This window comes from Nothobranchius furzeri, chromosome 1 (assembly GCF_043380555.1).
Source record: "Nothobranchius furzeri strain GRZ-AD chromosome 1, NfurGRZ-RIMD1, whole genome shotgun sequence".
In the NCBI taxonomy this organism is placed as follows: Eukaryota; Metazoa; Chordata; class Actinopteri; order Cyprinodontiformes; family Nothobranchiidae; genus Nothobranchius; species Nothobranchius furzeri.
Genome location: NC_091741.1, coordinates 83,193,602 through 83,211,388, shown reverse-complemented (window position 1 = coordinate 83,211,388; position 17,787 = coordinate 83,193,602). Strand labels below are relative to the sequence as shown.

The 17,787-nt window shown below is 41.1% G+C and overlaps 1 protein-coding gene across 1 annotated transcript; it reads left to right on the top strand.

The window, feature by feature from the left end:
- The first annotated feature begins 11,009 nt into the window (after positions 1–11,009).
- Positions 11,010–13,295, top strand: gpr101 (G protein-coupled receptor 101). The gene has a single exon (XM_015949212.3). It carries the CDS (start codon positions 11,792–11,794, stop codon positions 13,124–13,126), a length of 1,335 nt encoding a protein of 444 aa, XP_015804698.3. The 5' UTR covers positions 11,010–11,791; the 3' UTR covers positions 13,127–13,295.
- Positions 13,296–17,787: the final 4,492 nt, after the last annotated feature.

Sequence of the window (17,787 nt, the reverse complement as noted above, 5' to 3'; positions counted from 1 at the left end):
GGCGCACGACAGTGGACCAGAATCTCCTTGAAGCCATATGCAAGTCTTGCTCCATGGTCTCACCGAACTCCTCCCACACCCAAAAGTTTGCCTCCGCAACCACCCAAGCCATTTTCCACTTGACCTGCCGGTACCCATCAGCTGCCTCTGGAGTCGCACAGGACAAAAAGACCCAATAGGACGCTTTCTTCCGCTTAACCCTCTGGAGGCAGGCATTGCAGATTTGCAACTTTAAAACCTACCTACCTGGTTACTCCACATACGTATTTCATGAGCATTTTTTAACTCAGAAGTACCCCTGAAGGACTTAGTTGTTCGTCCTTTTATCAAAACTTATTTAGAGCCTGAGAGGGTTAACAGCATCCCTAACCGCAATCACCACCAGTGGGTTCAGGGATTGCCACCATGACAGGCACCGACAACCCTGCGGCTGAAGCTCTGGTCGGCCGCCTCAACAATGGAAGCCGGCAGTAAGTCGGGCTTGTTCCCAGTGAGATTTGGACTCCGCCAAGGCTGCCCTTTGTCACCGATTCTGTTCATAACCTTTATGGACAGGATTTCTAGGCGCAGCCAAGGTGTTGAGGACATCCGTTTTGGTGGCCTGAGGATCAAGTCTCTGCTTTTTGGAGGAGCTGGCCCAAGTGGCTGGGGAGAGGGAAGTCTGGGCCTCCCGACTTAGGCTACTGCCCCCGCGACCCGACTCCGGATAAGCGGATGAAAATGGATGAATGGATAGGAGGTGTGAATGTGAAAAATACAACCCAGGAGTATGGACCATGGAAACAAAAAGAGGATGTGATCCATATTATTAAAGACATCCAATAAGACATAAAGTTTCAAATGGTAAGTGGTGTGTATTTGTATAGCGCCTGAAACAAGTTTAGTTTGGTGACATTTTCAAACAACAGCTGTTCAACAATTAATTTTCCAGGTCTTAGATATAATGAGCAGCTTAAGGATTACTTAAACAGGCAATATCCATGTTAGGTTTCTTCTTAACATTGCTAAATATTGTAACTTTATACAGATGGCCCCCTATTCTCCTACTCCTCTTCGTTCTTCTCCTTAAGATTAATATTCACAAGAGGACAACGTTAGGATTTTTCTTTCCACCTTGATTGAGATAAGAAGGGTGAAATATTCTCTAAAGAGAGAAAGAGAAATAGAGTGTAGTTTGAGCTTTTCACCACTGGAGGGAGTCAATTTCTCCGTCTTGCTCATATATAAGATCCAGTTAAAATGAACTTGTAGCTCTGTAGCTAGTGGAGTGTGTACAGTAGCGCGATGCAGTGTGTAGCTCAAACACATACTTTTTTGCATTAGAAATTTGGGTTGTGGTGTGAGAAAATGTGAAGACAATCAAATGCATGTTTTTCAAGCTCATTGTGTGAGAGTTGGCAGCCCTGGCTTCATGAGGCTTCATTTGGCCATTAATGGGTATTTCCTAATGAAAAACACTCCCAAAGTGGTTTTGGTTTCACATATGAATTTTCCTGTCTCAGCTGCAACACCTTAGCCTGACAAGCCATACTATTTATGTGAATATAGTCTGACCATGACTCAGAAACAGAGTTCTCAATTAGCTCAGTGGGGCGGATTCTATGTTATCTTTCAAATTGTCTCTGCATGCTATTTGTCAATGAAGGACATGACATACTCATCACTGTGGATGTCAGTCAATGAGGCAAGTTATACCAGAGGGACATGTTTAAATCATGATGCGTCCACAAATTAGCATTACAGTGTCTTGTAATTAGTCAGTGTCAGATCACACCATCCATCATTGTTTAAGCCAAAGTGGACTACATGAGAGATGACCAAGGAGGACACCGTTGTTTAAAACAAATCATACAAAAGCCTGGAACATGCCAAACTATATGTTGACAAGCCACAAAGCTTCTGGGAGAGTGTCCTATGGACAGATGAGACAAAAATTGAACTTTTTGCAAAGGTACATAAGCTCTATGTTAACAGATGAAAAAACCAAGCATATCACAAAAAGAACACTGTCCCTACTGTGAAACTCGATGGAGGCTCTGTTATGTTCTGGGACTGTTTTGCTGCATCTGGCACAGGGTGTCTTGAACCTGTGCAGGGTACAATGAAACCTCAAGACTATCAAGGGATTCTAGAAAAAGGTGCTGGCCAGCGTCAGAAAGCTTGGTCTCGTCTGCAGGTCATTGTCATGTTCTGTATCCTGCGTCCCTCTCGTGTTCTCCAGCCATCTCTAGGTTCCCCTTATGTCTCCTTGTGTTCCTCATGTGCCTCCTTGTGCTCTCCAGCCCTCTCCAGGTTTTCCCCTTAGGTGTTCTCCTTAGGTTTCTGTGCCCGTTTAGGTCTTCAACCCCTCCAGGTGTCCCTCCTGTCTTCTGTGCTCCTTGTGTTCCCCAACCCCTCCAGGTGTCCCTCTAGGATCCCCCTCATGTGTACCCAAGCTTCCTGTGCCCCTTCTTGTCTCCAGCTCCCACCAGGTTTCCCAGGTTCACTTATTCTTTAGTTCTCTTTGTATTTATATTATCTAGCTAGTTTTTCCCTGAAGTTTTCATAGGTTCAGGTTTCCGTTTAGGTTCCTTCCCCACCAGTTTATTAGTTCTCCCTTTCTCCTCAGATCATTAGTTGTTTATCTTGTTCTTCTAGTAGTCTTTAGGTTTGGTTATTATTCATAGGTTATGTTTTGTTTCCCCTCCTCAGCTTAGCTTCCTCTCCCTAATTAGTAAATTGATTTCACCAGGTTTCCCCTGTGTCTCTCTCCCCACTCACCTGTAGCTCATCTCCCAATCATCCTGCCCCGTGTATAAAACCCTGTCTGCGTCTCAATCTGTCGTCGGCCCATTGTCTTTGTCAAAATTATGACGTCAATTTGAGGCAAGACTGAAGCTGTATCAGGGAGCCTTAGATCGTTTATGAGTGGTTAAACCGTGGCAGTAATGTTGCACAATCATGTCCTTTATACAAAAGATTATACGATTATGCAGCACTGCCACGGACTCCTGTTTATCTTGGACATAACTTGCTTTTATTGCAATTGAAGCTGTGCTCATTACGTTTTTTTCAACAAGCTGCTGCTAAAGGTGTCTGTCCATAGCAGTCCCCGTGCAGTCTCTGGGGACCTGACCTCCAGCTCTAACAGAGAGAAGCTCCTGGAGCTCCACATTCAGTTCAGTTCAGTTCATTTTTACTTCAAACATTTCACACATATATCATTACAAAATATCATTCCAATATTTGTTTGAAAAAGAGTAGGCAGAAGAAGAAAAAATCATTTCTATAGCGCCTCTCAAGATAAAAATCACGAGGCGCTTCACAAAAACAAAAAATGTAAAAATGTAAAAAATAATTTAGAAAATGGTTAAAATATATTTAAAATGAGCAAAAAATAGACAATTGTGATTAAAAAATGTTAAGAAAGAGAGAGAGTGAATAGGAAAGAGGGAAATCAGTGGATCCTGAGGAAGGTGGAATAGGTGGGGAGAGCAGAATAAAGAGTGGTGAAGAAGGTCATACAAAAGCCAGCTTGAACAAGTGAGTTTTCAGCTGCTTTTTTTTTTATCTTTTATTTTCATTTATTGACATTAAAATAAAAATACAATCAGAACTAAATTGCTGCAAGCAAAAATGAAAAAGGGGACAGAAAGAAGAAAAACTTATGTTGTCTGCCCCTTTTAACTAAAATAGCATTAATACAAATGAAACAATCATATGATTCTTAAGGAAATTGAACAATATAGTTCCTGGACCTGTTGGCCGACAAAATCTCAACCCATGAATTTGAGAAAAAAATAGAAAAAGAAAACAATTTACACAGAAAGAAGCATTAAGTTACAGATCTATATACATACATATATATACATACAGGCACATACTAGGTTAATATCTTGTTCCTTTAATCCCCCCCACCCCCCTCCCCTCACACATTTATGTAACGGATCTATATAAGTTAATCGTTTTATTTTTTTATCTCTTTTTTGAAAGTCAATATTGTTTTTGCATTCTTGAGTTCAGTATTCAATTTATTCCACAGTTTAACTCCATATATGGAGACACAATGTTCCTTTATGAGTATCCGATGTCTAGGTATGTTAAATAATTCATGTCCCTTTAAATCATATTTGCTATGTCTTTTTGAAAATCGTTTAATTAAACCTGCAGGTACGTTCCTTTTGTTTGCATTATACAGAAATTTTAAAATAATGTAGTCCACCAGATCATAGAATTTTAGTGTTTTTAATTTAATAAATAATGGATTGGACGGATCTCTGTAGTTGCTCCTTGTGATTATTCTTATTGCTTTTTTCTGTAAGATGTAAATGGAATTTGTGTAAGTTTTATATGTTGTTCCCCAGATTTCAATGCAGTAGTTCAGGTATGGTATGATCAGTGAGTTATATAACAAATATAATGAATTATTATCAAGCAACCCTTTTGCTCTATATAACAGTGCAATCGTTTTAGATATTGTAGTTTTGACACTGTTTATATGTAGTTTCCATGACATTTTTTCATCAATGATGACTCCCAGATACTTGACTTCTTGAACTCTTTTAATATTAATCTCATCTATATTTAATAAAATTTCATCATTTGAATTTGTATTACTAAATATCATAAAACAGGATTTATCACTGTTTAATGATAGTTTGTTTCCATTAAACCATAGTTTAATTTTTTTCATCTCTGCTTGTATCACTTCTATCATCTGCTCAACATTATCTCCTGAATAGTAAAAAGTTGTATCATCTGCAAATAAGGTGCATTTTAATATATTGGATGCCTCAACAATGTCATTTATATAAATGATAAATAGTTTAGGGCCCAATACCGACCCTTGTGGTACACCACAAGTAATGTTATTTATATGTGATTTTGTGTTGTTTATTTGAACATATTGCTGCCTATCGGTAAGATAACTTGTTATCCATTTTAGGGCCATCCCTGTGATGCCATATTTTTAAAGGAGTTCACTGATCTCAGGCTCAGGGGGAGAGAGTTCCAGAGTCTGGGGGCCACAGCAGCAAATGATCTGTCACCTTTGGTCTTTAGCCTGGTGCTGCACAACCAGTAGGCTTTGATCACTGGACCTCAGGGACCTGCTGGGGGTGTAGGGACTAAAAAGATCACCAATGTAAGATGGTGCTTGTCCATGTAAGGCCCTATAGACCAGAACCAGGATATTGAAATGAACCCTGAAGTTGACTGGCAGCCAGTGAAGCTGGAGGAGAAGCGGGATGACGTAGGTGTGTTTGGAGGACTTGGTCAGAAGCCGAGCACAGACATTCTGAACCACCTGTAGACGGTTCAGGGAGGTTCTGCTCAGACACGTGAAAAGAGAGTTACAGTAGTCTAAGCATGAGGAGATGAAGGTGTGGAGAACAGTCTCAAGTTAAGAGCGGGACAGTATGGGACTCAGCTTAGCAATGTTCCTGAGATGGAAGAAGGAAGAGCGAACAAGAGAACTGACATGAGAATCCAGGGTGAGAGCTGGGTCAAAGGTCACGCCAAGATTCCTGACGGAAGGTTTGGTGTGAGAAGCAAGCTGACCAAGAGAGTCTTTGACTTTGGGAACCAGCTTGTGTGGGGCACAGATGAGGATCTCAGTCTTATCTTCATTCAGCTGAAGAAAGCTCCCAGCCATCCAGGTTTTGATAGAGTCTAAGCAGGTGTGTAACAGCTGAAGCTTAGATATCTCATGGGCTTAAAGGAGATGTACAGTTGGATGTCATCTGCATAAAGATGGTAGGAGATTCCTTTGAAGGAGCTCAGGATGTGCTGAAGAGGAAACAGATATAGGAGGAAGAGCAGAGGCCCCAGCACAGAACCTTGTGGGACACCGTGGGTAAGGGAGGTGGTGGAGGACCTAAACTTGGAGACGGCCACAGAAAAGGAGCGCTCAGAAAGGTAAGAGGAGAACCACTCCAGAGCAGTTCCTGATAGGCCTACCCAGTCTCTCAGCCTCTCCAGTAGCAGGTGATGGTCAACAGTGTCAAAAGCTGCAGTCAGGTCCAGCAGGACCAGAATAGAACAGTCCCCTGCATCAATGTGAGTCAGAAGGTCATTAGAGACCCTAAGAAGAGCTGTTTCAGTAGAATGAGCTCTACAAAAACCTGACTGGAAGCTATCATAGATGTTATGTTCATCAAGAGCAGCTGTGAGTTGTTTAACCACAACCTTTTCCAAGATCTTGGAGATGAACTGAAGTTTAGAGATGGGTCTGAAGCTGCTATGGAGAGAGGGGTCGAGACTCGGTTTTTTAAGAAGTGGGTGGATTACAGCGTTCTTAAAGTAAGCAGGGACCTGACCAGAAACCAGAGAAGCATTAATTATAGAGAGCACGCTGAGACTGATGGACTGAAAAGCACTTTTAAACAAAGATGACGGTAAGATATCAAGGGGGCATGAAGAGGTCTTCATAGAGTTAACTAGTTTGGTTAACTCAGGCAAAGAAACAGGAGCAAAGCTATCTAGGATGATGGGCCTGGTTGGAGTCGGGAGAGGCAGCGATAAGGCTGAAGGAGAGATGCTAGATCTAACCTTATTGACTTTGTCCACAAAGAAAGACAGAAAGTTCTCACAGTCTGTAACAGAGTGGATGGAGGCTGTAGGAGAGGCAGGAGAGACGATGGTGCTGATGGTGTTAAACAGCACCTTGGGGTTCCCTTTGCTCTGGGACACCAGGATGGAGAAATAGGAAACCCTAGCGTCTCTGACTGCAGTGTTAAAGGATGTCAGAAGATCCTTTAGGTGCAGCAGATGGACGCGGAGATGGGTTTTCTTCCACAAACGCTCAATTTTTCTGCATTGGCACTTCAGGCTGTGAAGGCTGTCATTAAACCAGGGAGTAGGGTTCACTGCAGGAACTGATCTGGTTCTGACAGGACAGATGTTGTCCAGAATGGAGAGGCAGTGCTCATTAAACTGAGAAGTTAAGGAATCTGGGTCATTATCAGAAGAACAGGGTGGATCAAAAGCAGCAGAAAAATTGCTAGCTGTGCTCTCATTAAGAAAACGAGAACTAACCATACGGCGAGCAGGAGGTGGGGACGCAGAAACTGACAAGTTAAAGAAAATGCAATGGTGATCTGAAATATAAACGTCCTCAGGACAAACACTGTCAGCATTTAGACTCAGGGTAAAAACAAGGTCTAGAGTGTGAGTATTTACTCGTTTGTCTCTACCCCCAATTTCTACCTCTTATTCATTTAATTTTCTCTCAGTCTTAAACAAACTACATATGAGAAAAAATATATAAAAAACAAAAAACAAAACAACATATGAAAAACAGAGAATGTGTAAATTTGCAGATTCACCAGTTATGGAAAGAAAAGAAAAAACAAAAACACTGAAAAAGAAGAACAACAGCATAACCAGCCACATTACCGTTCGGGTTTAACCCTGTTTTCTTCATTCTTATACTTATTTAAAATTAGGTTTTTATATTTTACTTTAAACTGGTTTATGTTTTTACTTTCTTTCATTTCTTCTGTTAGACTGTTCCATAATTTAACTCCTGCAATTGCGATTGACATAGTTTTTAAAGTTGTTCTAGCACTTTGTATTTTTAAATTCCATTTCCCTCTTAAGTTATACCCACCTTCTCTTTCTTTGAACAATAAACAGATTTCTTTTGGAAGCAGTTTATGTCTAACTTTATACATTATTTGCGCTGTTTTGAGCTTCACCAAGTCTTGGAATTTAACAGCTTGCATTTCGACAAAGAGTGCTTTTGTATGGCCCCTGTACCCCACAATATTTATAATTCTAATGGCCTTTTTCTGTATTATAGTTATCGTCTGTATGTTACTTTTGTGTATGTTTCCCCAGACCTCTACACATTAACTTATATATGGCAGTAGTAAAGCACAGTATAATATGTGCAGTGCTTTCTCCAGCATATTCTTTGCTTGCCCCAGGATGGCAACAACCCGTGCCAATTTCCCCCGAACATAAGTGATGTGTGGCTTCCAACAGAGCTTATGGTCAATGATCACACCAAGAAATTTTATTTAATTTACTCTTTCTAAATATACATTGTCCACACATATTTCTATTTTGCTGTTTTTCTTTTGGTTTCCAAATAACGTAAATCTGGTTTTATCTAGATTCAATGATAATTTATTTATATCAAACCACTTTTTTTAATATTGTCAATTCCTGTGTGATCATCTCCAAAACCTGTGGCAATTCCACATCTGAACACAGTATATTTGTGTCATCTGCAAATATTACAAACTTTAAAATTTTTGATACTCTGCAGATATCATTTAAGTACATAATAAACAATTTAGGGCCCAGTACTGAACCTTGAGGTACTCCACAAGCTATATCCATCAAATCAGATTTATATTCATTTATTTGTACATAATGTTTCCTATTCCCTACATAGCTTTTTAACCAGTCCCCAACGATTCCCCTAAACCCGTACCTTTCCATTTTATTTAATAGAATTTCATGATTAACAGTATCGAACGCCTTTTTTAGATCTAAAAAAAACTCTGATTACATACCTCTTATTGTCCTTACAGTCCGTTATCTTTTCCATTAAATCAATGCCAAAGCTGTTGATCTGTTGCTTCTGAACCCAAATTGGCTATCTGTCAGTAATTCATATTTTTCCACAAAACTGTCAAATCTTTTTATGAAAAGTTGTTCCAGTATCTTAGAGAACTGGGAGAGTATCGACACTGGTCTATAGTTTGTAAAATGATGCCTTTCACCAGTTTTGTAAATGGGAATAACTTTAGCAACTTTCATATCTTGTGGAAAAACCCCTTTTTGAAATGACAAGTTGAATATATATTTTAAGGGTTTTACAATACCATAAATAATTGTCTTTACTGTTACCATGTCAATATCATTCCAATCTGTACTGGTTTTGTTCTTAAGTCCTCTAACTATGTCATAGATATCATTCTCTTCCAATTCTCTCAAAAACATCGAGCTTCTATTCCTTTCAATATTTTCACCAGTGTCCCTTTCTATTCCATCAGTCTCGTGTGCTGTTTCAACTTTGGCTGCGGCTTCCCCTAGCAACGTGAATACACTAAAGATGGCGCTGGGGGGTGGGGGGCTGGGGTTGACAAGCAGGTCACATGTAACCTGGTACTGTGTGTGTGTGTGTGTGTGTGTGTGTGTGTGTGTGTGTGTGTGTGTGTGTGTGTGTGTGTGTGTGTGTGTGTGTGTGTGTGTGTGTGTGTCGCAACACAGGTGTGCCATAAAAAGGGAGACCAGGACTCACTGATCAGAAGGACCAAACACCTGTCCAGCACTGAGTCGGACGGGTGGAGGCACTGGGCTGATTGGGGGAAGCTCAAGTCATCGTCACTACCTGGCTTCATACATGTTGGTTTGGTAAAGACAATTCAGCTTACCCCTGGATTTTAACTGGTCTCCCTACCCTGTTTTATAGGCACAACCTGCACAGACTGAGCTTTGATATGGACTTTTAGATTTTGCAATTATTTCTAATAAATTATCTATTTTTGAAGTGATCTGATCTTGTACTACATTGTCCACAGTAACACTGGTTGGTCAGATTCACTTCGTGCAACATCTTGGGGGCTGATCTGCGGGTGTTACACACTTGTCTGTCAAAGACCGATAACTCAAGAGTGCTTCTACTAAATACTGAGCAAGGTGTCTGAATAATTAGGACCATATGATATTTTGGTTTTTCATTTTCAATAAATCTCCATACATTTTTAAAATGTGGTTTTCTGTCAGTATGGGGTGCTCTCATTAATGAGGGGGGAATTAATTTAATTTTAGCGAATGGCTGCAAAATAACAAAAGTGAAAAATTGACAGGGGTCAGAATACATTCCGTACTCGCATTTATCCTCTTTAGGGGTGCAAATGTAATCTTTTCCCTATATGCAATTGATACTTTTAAAATCATTTAATTTAATTAAAGGAGGGTATTAATTTGTTTTTTTAGCAAACCCCGAGACTCTCTTCAACTAATGTCTTAATCTTTTGATCAATGGTTTTATGGTTTTATGATTTTATGTCTAAATGTGTTTGGTGAAGGTTTCAGATAAGACTCACTGGCTTTTGCTTTTGTTTGCCGACGGTGGCACAGGAGGTAAGTGCCCGCCTTGTGACCTTGTGTTGCAAGCCCCGCTCAGTCTGTCGCTGTCGTTGTGTCCTTGGGCAAGACACTTAACCCACCTTGCTTTCTGGTGGTGTTCAGAGAGACCGGTGGCGCCAGTGACAGACTCGCCTCTGTCACGTGCCCCAGGGCAGCAGTGGCTACAATGTAGCTCATCACCACCAGGGTGTGAATGTGTGTGTGAATGGGTGAATGACTGGTTGTGCTGTAAAGCACCTTGGGGGGTTCAGACTCTAGAAGGTGCTATATCGAATACAAGCCATTTACAGGCCATTTTGCCTCCTCCAGTACCGTAATTTTAATTGTTTTAATTGTTTATTGTATATGTTTCTCTATTGTGCGAATAAAGAAAATAAAAGTACACTGTAGTAGTGTAAAGCACTTTGGAGTCCACTGACTGTCCTCTGAAAGGCACAAAACAAATGCAGGTAATTTATCATTTATGACCTCAGCACAGGAAAAAAATGTGGAGAACCCTGCAATATCCGGTGACCCCTTGGAGGATGCAGACCTCAGATTGGGAAACATTGATTTAACCAGTTGTATCAGTTTTGTTAGTTTAACTTGGATGCCCTTGCACTTTCACTGGGATTCGGAACAAATTGAAGTAATTTCTAGTTGAGACATTTTGCTTTTATCACATATTACATAATCTATCTGGACTCGTGATGATGTCCTCATAATTACTTTAATTTAACTATTTTGTCTTCTGAGAACTTAGGCAAAATCAAACATTTTGAAACAAGTTTCCTATAGTGGTAGAAAAAACTAAAGTAAATGCCCATTTATGGCTTATTTCATACGCGTTTATTTTCCTTTTACTAAAAAGCATCAAATCCATTTATATAACCCTCACGTTTGCATCATGTATAAAGTGAACCAGACAGGATGCTGAAACGCGCTCACATTCATGACAACGGGAGGGGGGGAGACAAGTGGGAGGGGGTCGCTGACGAGCTCCAGTGGGAGATTTCTGTACAGGTGTCCCTTCTTGACACCTCGGAGACGATTTTCCAACAATATTCCTCTGGAGGAGTCAAAGCCGATGAAATAATAAACGCTTGATCCGCCCTGAAATCCGAAAAGAGCAGCAGCGGCTGCAGCGGTGGAGGGATGTGCTTGGCTGGATGAGACCCCCGCTGGGTGAAGACGTGCAGCCGTGAAAGCCCAGCGCCGATCACTGGAAGCTGGGCTGAAATGGAAGCGAGGCGACGGAGATCGAGCATCATCAGCCAAACGACCGCGTTACTAATCGTCGGGAGGTATTAATTAAACATCGATTACAGCCCAGGAGACCGTGACATTCGTCACTGGGCGGACATCTTTACCGGCGGCTGGAACGGTGGCATCTGCTGCCGTCAGAATTCAATTTTTCATCCTGCAGGCTGCAAGCTGAGGGCCTGCTCTCATGGTGAAGCTTTCAGGGATTAATCACTGATCACGATGAACAGCGAAACACCGTTGGTTATCTCCAGTTTCTGGTGGATTAGACTCAAATTTCACATGATGATGTGTCAAGTTAGCTGAAACGCTTTAAAAAAGAGATACATGTTGGATTTGTGCTCCTGAAATCCAATGAAAAAATGAGAGAAAAGCAGCAAAAAAGCAGATGGGTTGGTTTTACCTCCTGATCCAAATGGGACTTACCTGACTTTGCGTTAACACCCTGCTGGGTGTCAGATCTACGATGTCAACCTCTCAGGCACCTGGCATGGGCTCAAATACCACTGATGTTCGTCTGGAGCTTACTTTCACAGGCTCCAATCAGGAACCAGGCTGGTCCTCCAGGGCTGGCAGTGTGGTGAAGATGGTGCTCATATCTGTGATCGTATGCTTGTCCTTGTTTGGGAATGTGGTCGTACTGCTGGTTTTCCAAAGGAAGCCTCAGCTCCTTCATGTCGCCAACCGCTTTGTCCTCAACCTCCTGTTGGCAGACCTTCTCCAGACAATATTAGTCATGCCCTTTGCCATTGCTGCTTCTGTGCCAGGTGTGTGGCCCCTGGATGCTCGGTTGTGCCAGGCTCTGGTGGTATCCATGCACCTTTTTGCATTTGCTGGGGTCAACACCATCATAGTTGTCTCAGTGGATCGCTATCTGGCCATCATCCACCCTTTGTCATATCCAACCAGAATGACCCCACATTTGGGCACCAACCTGATTGTCTTCACCTGGGTGCTGAGTTTCCTGCAGAGCACGCCTCCTATTTACGGCTGGGGAAACATCGACTTTGACCATCATCACAAAGTCTGCACCGTGGTGTGGTCCTCCAGTCTGTCATACTCTGCTGTGGTGTCTACCTTTTCATTCTGGCTGCCCGTGCTCATCATGCTCGGATGTTATTGGATGGTGTTCAGAGCAGCCCGGAGGCAGAACGCTCTTGTGCATCCCATACAGACTCAATCCTACTCCCAGCCCTGCCCACAGGACTTCCAGGGACCCGGCAGTCCACATCATCCTCAGCAGGTCAGTTCGCCCGAGGGTCCCTATGCTGCCAGACGACACCCCGTTCGAGTTAAACACAGGCGTTTCCATTACCACTGCAAGGCGGCTCGTGTGGTCTTTGTGATCATGGCTTCATATATCTTCAGTATGGGTCCTTACAGTATACTGAACATTATATCAATGAGTCACAGAGCAGCTGTGCCCCCGTGGTTGTCTTCTCTTGCCCTTGTGCTCTTCTTTTTACAGTGCTGCCTACACCCGTACATTTATGGTTACATGCATCGTAGCGTGAGGAAAGAGTTCCTGGCTTTGCTCTACAGTCTGCTATGCAAGCAGGGTCGGCCCCGCCAGAGCTCGGCCGTGGAGAGCTGCATCACTACGACGGAGGGACGTTCCGGGGCTCACCCTCACCTTCCCAGTCTGACTGCTCGGGTCTTTCCTCTGCAGACCTGGGAGGAGTGCATGACATCCTCCTCTCCTACTTGTGAGAGGAAGTCAGGGGACAGCCGTAAAGAGACCACCTCTACCAGCGTCAGCTCGGACAGGGAGCTCCCTGTTCACAGCAAACAAAGCTCTTAGAATGCCTCGGGAAAATAAGGGATTTTATTCTTTGTGGATCTTCAGCACACCAAGATGATTTCAATCTGCTGACATTAGAAGTGTGAATGACTGATTAATAAATGTTTGAATAGAGAAAAACTTTTTTCCAATCTTGTATCAATGAGATTGAATAAAAATAGCTGTGAGGGAGAGAGAAGGAAGAGAAACATTTTCAAGAGTTACCACATGGAGTATGTGTACAAAACCAGAGATAATGTTTTGTCTACTCATAGTATTAAAAAAAGAGCCCTTAAAATTTTCAAACCTTGTTATTCATATTAATAAATTAATATAATAATATTTATGTTTCTGTTATGTGATGCATAGTCAGGCATAACGGAGGGCACAAAATCCTTTAGAACGATAGCTTTGGCAACACTACAACAAGGGTCCATTTATGAATGTTACTTAGTGCATTATTAAGCATTAATAAAATATTAAATAAAGTATTAACAACAGCTTAATATTAATGTTAATATCACGTTATGTGGTATGTAGCAGACACCCCATCCCCTGGCCCTTTGTCCTAACCTTAACAATGTCAGGATGGGACCCTTTGTTTATTAACGCTTAATAATGCACCAAGTAAAGTTAATAAAGGGACCCTTATTTTAAAGTGTTACCACAATTTATAAACTCAGGGTATTGTGAAAGTGTGGTGTTCATCTCAGTTTGTTTAACCTTGGTAAATCTGTGACATACAGGTGCTGGCCAGTAAATTAGAATATCATCAAAAGGTTGAAAATATTTCAGTAATTCCATTCAAAACGTGAAACTTGTACATTATATTCATGCAATGCACACAGACCAATGTATTTCCAATGTTCATTACATTTAAATTTGATATTCATAAGTGACAACTAATGAAAACTCCAAATTTGGTATCTCAAAAAATTAGAATATTCTGAAAAGGCTGAATATAGAAGACACCTGCTGCCACTCTAATCAGCTGATTTACTCAAAACACCTGCAAAGGCCTTTAAAAGGTCCCTCAGTCTTGTTTTGAAGGCACCACAATCATGGGGAAGACTTCTGACTTAACAGCTGTCCAAAAGACAATCATTGACACCTTGCACAAGGAGGGCAAGACACAAAAGGTGATTGCTAAAGAAGCTGGCTGTTCGCAGAGCTCTGTGTCCAAGCACATTAACAGACAGGCGAAGGGACGGAAAAAATGTGGTAGAAAAAAGTGTACAAGCTCTAGGGATAACCGCACCCTGCAGAGAATTGTGACGACAAACCCATTCAAAAATGTGGGGGAGATCCACAAAGAGTGGACTGCAGCTGGAGTCAGCGCTTCAAGAACCACCACGAGGAGACTCATGAAAGACATGGGATTCAGGTGTCGCATTCCGTGTGTCAAGCCACTCTTGAACAAGAAACAGCGCAAGAAGCGTCTCGCCTGGGCCAAGGACAAAAAGGACTGGACTGATGCTGAGTGGTCCAAAGTTATGTTTTCTGATGAAAGCAAGTTCTGCATTTCCTTTGGAAATCAAGGACCCAGAGTCTGGAGGAAGAGCGGAGAAGCACAGAATCCACGTTGCATGAGGTCCAGTGTAAAGTTTCCACCGTCAGTGATGGTGTGGGGTGCCATGTCATCTGCCGGTGTTGGCCCACTCTGTTTCCTGAGGTCCAGGGTCAATGCAGCCGTCTACCAGGAAGTTTTAGAGCACTTCATGCTTCCTGCTGCTGACCAACTTTATGGGGATGCAGACTTCACCTTTCAACAGGACTTGGCACCTGCACACAGTGCCAAAACCACCAGCACCTGGTTCAAGGACCATGGTATCCCTGTCCTTGATTGGCCAGCAAACTCGCCTGACCTTAACCCCATAGAAAATCTATGGGGTATTGTGAAGCGGAGGATGCAATACGCTAGACCCAACAATGCAGAGGAGCTGAAGACGACTATCAGAGCAACCTGGGCTCTCATAACACCTGAGCAGTGCCACAGACTGATCGAGTCCATGCCACGCCGCATTACTGCAGTTATTGAGGCAAAAGGAGCCCCGACTAAGTATTGAGTGCTATACATGCACATTCTTTTCATGTTCATTCTTTTCAGTTGGCCAACATTAGAGAAACAAACATTTTTTCATTGGCCTTTAGAATATTCTAATTTTCTGAGATACCAGATTTGATGTTTTCATTGGTTGTCACCTATAAATATCAAAATTAAACGTAATAAACATCGGAAATACATTGGTCTGTGTGCATTGCATGAATATAATGTACAAGTTTCACGTTTTGAATGGAATTACTGAAATATTTTCAACCTTTTGATGATATTCTAATTTACTGGCCAGCACCTGTATGTGAATGTGTTGCATCATTCAGTCTCGAAGCGCCTTCAACAAAAAAAAAAAAAAGAAAAGAAAAATTGATTATTTGTGCCTGTCAGGTAGGGAACACAGAAATGTCCGTGTCTCCTTCCCGCCGACGGGATGGCCAAGCGTGTAAACGTAACTCTCTGCTCTAGTTTGTCTCTAACTAAAGCCTACTGTAACTTTAGGGGGAGTTTTACCTCCTACTACAGCGTGCCGTATTTGGAATCAGCATTTGCTGCCTTTTGTAATGTCAGCTTTTTTTCCTCTGAACACCACAGTGCACAGAGAGCAACGTGTGATAAAAATATAACTCCAACGGACTCTGTGCACCCATTCTTTGAAGTAGGCTGCATGCCCGAAGAGCTTATGTAACTGATTTCTTACTCTCTATTGAACACATGTAGATTTGTAAAGATACCTCTTGATAAAGTATTTTTCATTTAAAAAATACTTAAAACTCACAGATAGAATCCATATTATTGTAAAAGTTGTATGCTTATTATAACTCATCTCAATTCAGTGAGTTGAAAGTATGCTTTGAGTGCATTACTTTAAAAAAGAAGTGTTCAATCTCAGTTTTTATATGTTTTTGTATATTTTTGGTAAAATATGAAAATATATATATGTTCAGCTGACTGAGCCTGGGTGCTCCTAGTGTATTTTATTTCTCCTAAAATACTGTGATAGACATTTTACTAAGTATCAGACCTGCCCTGTATATGAATTTTAATTTATTCAGCAGGTTAAGGAGAAACCCGACATTATAATTGACAATCACACTTGTCAGACTCTCCTAGAGAACAATGTATATTTCAGCAAACTGGAATAAAGAGTTTTCTCTTTAAAAACACCAACATTTTGTGATGAATTTTGTGTTTGAATTAATTTTTTGTTTTTATTAAACACTGAGAAGAAAATTTTATTTAAAATATGTGCACATGTGTAATTATATTGCTTACTGGATTTGACACCTTGAGGACACAAAAGAATAATTTTGCAATGGGTAAATGACAGATGCTGCAATTCTATACTGGTGAAACTACAAAAATTAGACTGTCCTGCAAAAGTCTATTTATTTCTGTGATTAATCTTAGACTGAGAAACAATGTAAAGGCTCAGGAACCGTTTGCAGGTGTTTTGGATTCCTTAGCTCATATATCAGTTTCACCTTTTAAGTTGAGTTATTGACATGAATGAACTTTTGCACCATATTCTAATTGTTCGAGTTTTACCTGTAAGGGTTGGACAGTGGTTCCCAAACTTTTCAGCTTCAGAACTACAAAATACTGACTGTTAAGGCATGCAACACCAACACCAACATGACCAAGGTTACAGGTAACCAAGGTAACACCAAGGTTAGATAATTCAAGTAATACAGAAACATGCTTCAGCTCATATTCAATTATTTACAATTGGTTGAGTCTTTGTAAAAATTACACTAAAAATATAGCTTCAGCAATTATTTTTCAATGTTGTTTCGATTTCTGGAAATCATCTAGAGATCCCGTGTAGCCCTCTGTGACCCATAGTGTGGTCCCAACCACAACTTTGGAAACCACTGATGCATCAAAATTTAACAGGAGTTTTACTTTACTTGAATTACAATGAATGATCAAGCTGCTTTTTTTTCAAAGCCTTAAAATTAAGTGGTTCTCTTTGAACTGGTTCATAAGGACTAGTATCTTATCTGTTGCAGATAATACAATAAAACTGGGATTAGTTGTTTATGAATCCACACTCTTCCTGTTATAAGGAATCTGCAAACAAGCTAGGTTTTGAATGCAACCATGGTCACGGAACACTCGCCCCTCTCCTCAGGTAACTTCCCTGAGATGCTTCTGTTGGAACTGGAAACCTGCGATGCTAGAGGAAAACGAGTTGGTGCTAAACACTAGTCACCGGTATTCAGTAGCCGAGACCTCAAATTGTGTTTTTCTTTTTGAGACTCTGATGGTTTGTCGTAAGGTTCAAGTGAGCGCAGCCAGCTGTTTCTCCTTCTCTATTATATTACACCAGTGCTGTTCTGTTGCTAAATATGCAATAGCGTAAGGAAGGACCCAGGGAAGTGCAGCAATTCAACGAGACAATGGTCTAAGTTGCTTTTGGTCCAAAAATGGTGACATTGGTAGAGGTTTTAGACAAATGCATGAGAACCATTTCATTGTTTTCTTTTATATACATATATATTTATAGCTGTAAGGCATGAAAACAATGTTTTAAGCACATTTGCCACTTTAATGCCTGCCATGGCTCTTAGTAAGCTTGGTTGAATAGAACTCATCTCCATTATTCCAAACTAATATTATTCATGGA

Bases quoted from the DNA above. Each gene is read 5' to 3' on its own strand.
- gpr101 (XM_015949212.3), top strand. From the start codon at position 11,792: ATGTCAACCTCTCAGGCACCTGGCATGGGCTCAAATACCACTGATGTT.